This window comes from Gossypium arboreum, chromosome 3 (genome assembly GCF_025698485.1).
Source record: "Gossypium arboreum isolate Shixiya-1 chromosome 3, ASM2569848v2, whole genome shotgun sequence".
Taxonomy (NCBI): domain Eukaryota; kingdom Viridiplantae; phylum Streptophyta; class Magnoliopsida; order Malvales; family Malvaceae; genus Gossypium; species Gossypium arboreum.
This window is the reverse complement of record NC_069072.1, coordinates 7,011,547-7,017,743: the sequence shown is the minus strand read 5'-3', so window position 1 is coordinate 7,017,743 and position 6,197 is coordinate 7,011,547. Positions and strand designations below refer to the sequence as shown.

The window sequence follows — 6,197 nt, the reverse complement described above, 5'->3', positions numbered from 1 at the left end:
GCTAGTTAAAGTCTAATGATGTTTCTTAACAGATGATGGGTACCAAAGTTGTCGTTGAATAGAGCAATGTAGCTCTCTCTGAATGAAGGTTCTACTCTTTGGATAACCATGCAGATACTGGTGAATGGTTGGATCTGGTAAAAGAGAGGCATGAATGATCAGATCAGACTGAGAAACCGGAAAAGCAATAAAAAGAAAGTAGAAATGATGGCATTGTGTCAGAATCAACACAATTTCAAAGTTTGGATCGTCATATGATTGTTCATCTTCTGTTGTAGGACAATACTTGGTTTTACCATTTTCAGGCATCCCAGCAGACGCAATATGCTATTTTTCCACGCGGATTTATTGCCAAATCAGCACCAGCAGCAGTTTAATCCAATGTTAAGCAAGTACACTTCCTAATATAATATTCACAAATGAACCAATGGCAGATGGGAACTGTCGTTGGGAACCTTGAAAAGTCCCAAAATTTTAACATGGGTCATTATCAAGTCGTGAAAAAAAGGAGCGTATCATAGAGGTCATCAGCAATCCTTATGAGCAGCTTATCTTGTGCAAAATTACCATCAAAAACCAAAATTCATGTCTCGAAAGCACCATCTCTTTTTCTCAACTTCGTAATGATTATAAAAAAAGGGACATGTAAGTGCTGGTTTTTTGTAATCTTTCAAGGAAAAAAACCATGAAAAGTGAGCTTATAGCCTGGCGTTGAGATTGAGAAAAATGGAATCTGTCAATTTTATCAATGAATAAACAGATTTTAATAGTTATAGACTTTGAATAGTGTGATAAAAGAACCAAATAGCAGAGAAAAAGAAAGCGGAATATGGACCAAACAAACATTAATGTGGAGATCAAATTTAATTAATTTAAAGTTTTGAAACCAGTCAATAAGCAGCATGAAGGCTGAAGGCAGGGACTGGCAAATTTTAAGGAGTCTTAACAACATGAAACAAGATTTTATGTCTTTAGGAATGGAGGCTTTTGCATCTTCAGTGGGTATGGGCTCAAACAAAAGTAGCAAATAAAGAACCCATCCTCTACAAGGACTCAAGCTTTGGCGTTCCTAGTGAAGTCGATGCAAGTTTGGCAACTGCAATCGGTGAACCTACAGATTTCACACCCAAAGCACACACAGGAAGTACAACCCTTGCATGTTGGAGAACGGGTGCAGCCCCTGTATACCCTGCGACTTGCTCGTTCTTCTTCATCATCACAAGTTATTCTGAAATCAAATCAAATGTTGAAAACATGTTAAATCATAAAGTTTATGATTTGCAAACCAAATTCTGCATGGAATCACTTAAATGGCTTAAATTTTTGTCAAAACCTTTAACATGTTCATATCAAATCCTACTATTATGAATAAAGCTTCTAAGTATTTGCTTTCATACCATCACTAACAACAGCAATTTTTCAACTCTGAGCATTTTTTTCGGAACTCTCTCTCCCCCCCCTCCCCCCGCCCCTTCTCCCTTTTCACGTTCAATTCAAGAGCCAAAAAGATGCAGGTATTCAAGAACACATCTCAAAACAGAGCTAGAACATTTTGGCTTTGTTAGCAAATGAACAGCAAATAATGCATGTTCTGGCAGATTATAATTTAAATGTACTTGCCAATTAAAAAGGGATCTTCTAAACAAAAACCTAATGGTTAAATGTTAATGCATAAGTTGAGAAAAACACCAGCATTCAGACATGAAACCGTAGCTGGTTCTTAAAGGCAAGTAAAAACATACTTTGGTGCCAAAATTTTAGTCAAGATACTCAAGTTCAAGTACCTGCCAGCTTTTTACTAACATATCAGAGAAGAATAGGAAATATTGAATATGCAAAATAGTACATCTAGAAGCTTTCCTTGAGAAAGACATATCTAATGACCGAAGTGCCCTGAGAACTTTGATAAATAGCCTGTACCATTTCATATAAGGGAGTAATGCTCATATAGATTTTTTGACTGCACATTTCCTCTCTTTATGGCACAAGTTATAGACAAAGTCAGCTGATTAAATGAATCGTTGTTATCAAACAGCCTAAAATGCGAATATCCAGGAATTGCAGTTGAATCAAAACTATACTTCACATGCAATACTCGTTTTTCACCCAAAATTAGGGGTGAGAGTTCGATTAATTCAAAATAAAAAAATTTCGAGTTAATCGAGTTGACGAATCCTATTTTATCAACCTAACTCTATTTGAGATGGACTTTAAATCGAATCGAATATATTTGTTCAAGTTAAATTAAAAAAATGACTTCGGTGTTTTTTATTTTTATGTAATCTTTTTTGAAAATATTTTTCTTTAAAGTTTTTAAACATGATCATAGGAAGAAAAATTGGAGTAAACAAGTGAACAAATAAAAGCAACTAATGAAGAATGGGAGGCTTTTGATTTTTGGGAGTAAAGGGGTGGGGGTAATTTGGTATTTGGTTTATTTGAATTCGAAAACTCAACTCAACTCAAACCCGAAATTCAAAAAAAAAAAAAAAGAACTAGAGTTGACTCAATTAACTCAATTTGAATAATTAGAAATTCAGCCTTTTTTTTATTTTTTCGAGTCAAAATAAAATTTTCTCACCCCTACCCGAAATTACTTATCATGTTTCACAACAACAAATCAACAGATTTGAAAAAGTACAAAAGATGTGGAATAATTGGTGCTTATTACATTAGCAAAGAACATTGAAAACTTTCGGAAGAGCAAACAAATGAGCATTTATGAGCTGTAAAAAGATGCTATCCATTTTAAATCAAACAAGTCCAAGTTCAGCAAGAAAAGTTCAGGAGTTACAAAGCAAAGAATGAATGAATCATTAGTTTCCTGTAGCCATATATATAATACATCACATGAAATGGTTTCATGGTAGAGAAGTAATAGAAGAACAGGTATTGAAAAATATTTTAGATTTAGAAAATTTAAAATTCAATATATATCAAATTGGAGATCAAGAAGAGCTCTCTTACTTACCACATGTATTATCTACAAATTACATTTTAATTTTTAAAAGCCGGATCTTTTAGGGGTAAAAAAAAGGGAGCTAGACCAGAATCATGTTCTAAAATGACTAATACCTTAATATGTTGTAAGCAGCACAACGGGAGAGGACAAACCCAATTTATCAAATAAAAACTCAATCAATAACGGGGAAACAAACCTGTCATATGGAAGATCCGAACATTTCCAATTCACATCTGCTAAAGCATCATGGTGAATTCGACATTCCTCTTTTGTCCGCAATCGAAATCTTCTCTCCTTGTTACACCTGCTACAGCGAACAAACTCATCACGGTGACAAACTCTTCCATTATGGGATCTGTTAGTACCATTGGCATTTTTAGACGCTTGGTTGTAGTATTTCAGCAATGCAGTCTTTGATAAAGAAACCTTCTCCCCATTAACTATCACCCAAACATTATTCTTCCACTTTCTAGCCGTCTCTCTTCCAGAATGCTTCTCAAATGCAGCAGGAGTCAACTTGTCTAGCCATTGAAATTAACATTCACACAATGAGAACAGGAAAAAGGAACAAAAAATAAAGCTTCTACATTGGTTAGGAAAATGAAAAGGAACTAGGACCAAGTGGACAAGGGGAAAAGATGATATCATATGCACCTGACAATGGAAAGTTCTAATAAACAGTAAAGGCAGAGACAACAGTACAGACAGCTCAAGCCAGTTTTAGTTACATTTACTTGTAAGGACCCTGACCAAATAGTTCTGCCACCAAACTCACCTTGTTCTTTTTACAAGCCCCAACCTGACCAAACGTAAAAAAGAAACTATTTACCTGACGTTAGGCTCAATATTGGGGAATTCCACGAGATGAAGGTCTACCTTCAAGGTTTGAAGTGTAACACTATTCTTTCTTTTCATTTGACATGGGTATTCTTTCTTCTTGTATGAACAAACCAGTATCTTAACAGACTTAAGGTTCCTTCACATGCAGACAACAATAGGTATGCAATCTACTCCTAACTAAAAAAACTTCTGAATTAGAAACATTTGTAACACAAATCATCGATCAAACTACAAAAGTTGACAAATGTTTTAAGCTTTTATTTTACCAAACATGATCTTCTCAAGGATACTGTTTCAATGATATATAAATTTGACGCAATAATATTATGGAGTTATATGTTGAAGTGCTAAAATAATAGAATACTAGTTAGTAGAAGTACTGTTTGAACCTACTTTCACATGGTAGCATTATGTAAAGAAAAACACATGCACAAAAAAGAATAAAAAAGAAGACGTTTATCCTAGAAGCATAGCTATCCTTGTAGCATGAGTCATGAATATGCTAAAAAGCATCCTTCACAGCTACACTTCACAACGGCAAGCCATTAGAACAGGAAGAAAGAAACATACGCAGAATCCATATGGTCACATATGTTTTCTCTATGAGTTTTACTCTGTCTAGTGATAAGAAACAGAACTGAAGCTTTGAGAAACCAGATACTGAAAAGACCAGATCGAAGACCTTAGAATCACAACAATAAAGAATACAATGCGGGTGTTATTCCGAGGATGCAAACGCAGAGATCTTTAACCAACAAAAACACTCATATGAGTGTCCCAAAATATGAATAAACATCAACTTGTTGGCTTACAACCAAGGAGAGTCAAGTCACTGAGACAAAACAACATACACATAAACTGTGTCAATAAGAAACCAAAAACCGAAACTCAACCTTCCCATCATCCCCTTCTCACGCTATCCAAATCTTGATTAAATAAGAAAGCGACATTCTTTCAACGTCAAATGCACCATAACTTGAAGAAAGAACGCATTAAACATGAACAAAAATCAAAACCCATTTTTCTAACAACATCAAAGGAAAATAAAAACAAGGATGAAGATAGAAGAAAGTAAGGACGAAAAGAAAAAGGGCTAAACCGAGAGATAGAGATAGAGACAGAGAGACCTTCATTGCAACCAGGGGTGCATTCACAGGTGATTTCAAGGTCACCATTAGAGAAAACCCTAAGCTTGCCAACAGCGTCACCATATCTATGACTGGTACACCCACATGTGACTTCTATAAAATCTCTTCCTTTCTTCAATCCACTCACCTCTATCAACTCCTCATCGCTAAAGATCATCGACCCACTCTCTCTTTCTACTTCATTCTCCATTTTCTCTCTCCAAACAAGATCCCAGCAGACGCTGTATCTCTACCAAAAACACACGCACACTGTTTTCCTTATTAGGTTTCCTGAAAGGAAGAGAAGCCAGAAACCCCAAAGAAGAGAGAAAAAAAATCGAATCAACAAAAAGAAAAGAGCATATGGGTAATATCGAAGTTGTTGGCTGAGGGATTTTATAACAGGTCTAAAGCCTATATACCAAAGGAAGGGCTGGAAAAACACGCATCTTTATGGGATTACTCCCGGAGATCTGGTGGAGAATACGTTGAGATAGAGAGCGAAAGAGAGAGGGGGGTGGTTTGGTGTTGGAGTAGTGTGTTTTTGGGATGTGAATGAGCTGGCCAAGTGACACAATTAAACAAATGTCGTGGGGTGAAGGGAGTGTGTGTGAGAGAGAGAGAGAGAGAGAGCGCAGAGAGGGGTTAAAAACTTAAAAGCTTAGGTGCTACTTGCATGACATGACATGACATGAGAGACGGAGTGAGTGCGTGTGTGAGAGAGAGAGAGAGAGACTTCGGCTTTGGATTTCGGGGTCAGGGCCTTTTGGTTCATGGGAAAATCGCTCTCATGGGAAGGAGACATGTTCATTGAAATTAGTGTTGGGGAACTCCTTATTTATATAGTAATGTATTTCACCTTTTCTTTTCTCTTTCCAATGCATTGCATTCCTCCTTCACCCATATTTTCATTTCCATTTTCATTTTTTCTCTAATTTCAAATATTGGAGACCCGGTTAATAATGTTATACAATTTCATGGTGCTCTGCCCGCATCGCACTTAATTTCTGCATTGCGTCATACTCGTATATTATACTTATTATCCACTCCACTATTGGTTACAACTCGTGGAAAGGAAACTCAACCTACGGTTTTCTTTTATTTATTTTTTCTGGATTCATGAATGAATCTACTGTGATCCATGGATCCCATAAATAAGCAACAATAACATGTACAAGTCATAACAGCAGTGGCGATTCAACTGCACATAGTACGATATCTATATTGCGATGGTATGGTGATGAAGCATGTGAAGCCAGTTATTGTGC

At 36.1% G+C, this 6,197-nt stretch overlaps 1 protein-coding gene across 1 annotated transcript; it reads right to left on the bottom strand.

Moving 5' to 3' along the window:
- Positions 1–841: 841 nt before the first annotated feature.
- Positions 842–5,763, bottom strand: LOC108476276 (protein ULTRAPETALA 1). The gene is made up of 3 exons (XM_017778440.2): positions 4,930–5,763; positions 3,159–3,483; positions 842–1,228 (listed from the first exon to the last, which is right to left on the bottom strand). Exons 1-3 carry the CDS (start codon positions 5,138–5,140, stop codon positions 1,054–1,056), a joined length of 711 nt encoding a protein of 236 aa, XP_017633929.1. The 5' UTR covers positions 5,141–5,763; the 3' UTR covers positions 842–1,053.
- Between the last annotated feature and the right edge of the window lie 434 nt (positions 5,764–6,197).

What these genes read in the sequence shown, in the direction of transcription:
- LOC108476276 (XM_017778440.2), bottom strand. Translation starts at nt 5,140, where the DNA reads ATGGAGAATGAAGTAGAAAGAGAGAGTGGGTCGATGATCTTTAGCGAT. An exon ending in CACCCCTGGTTGCAATGAAG is followed by an intron (nt 3,484 to 4,929) that starts GTCTCTCTGTCT and finishes TTCAATGGCTAG; the next exon opens with ACAAGTTGACTCCTGCTGCA. An exon ending in TCGGATCTTCCATATGACAG is followed by an intron (nt 1,229 to 3,158) that starts GTTTGTTTCCCC and finishes ATTTGATTTCAG; the next exon opens with AATAACTTGTGATGATGAAG.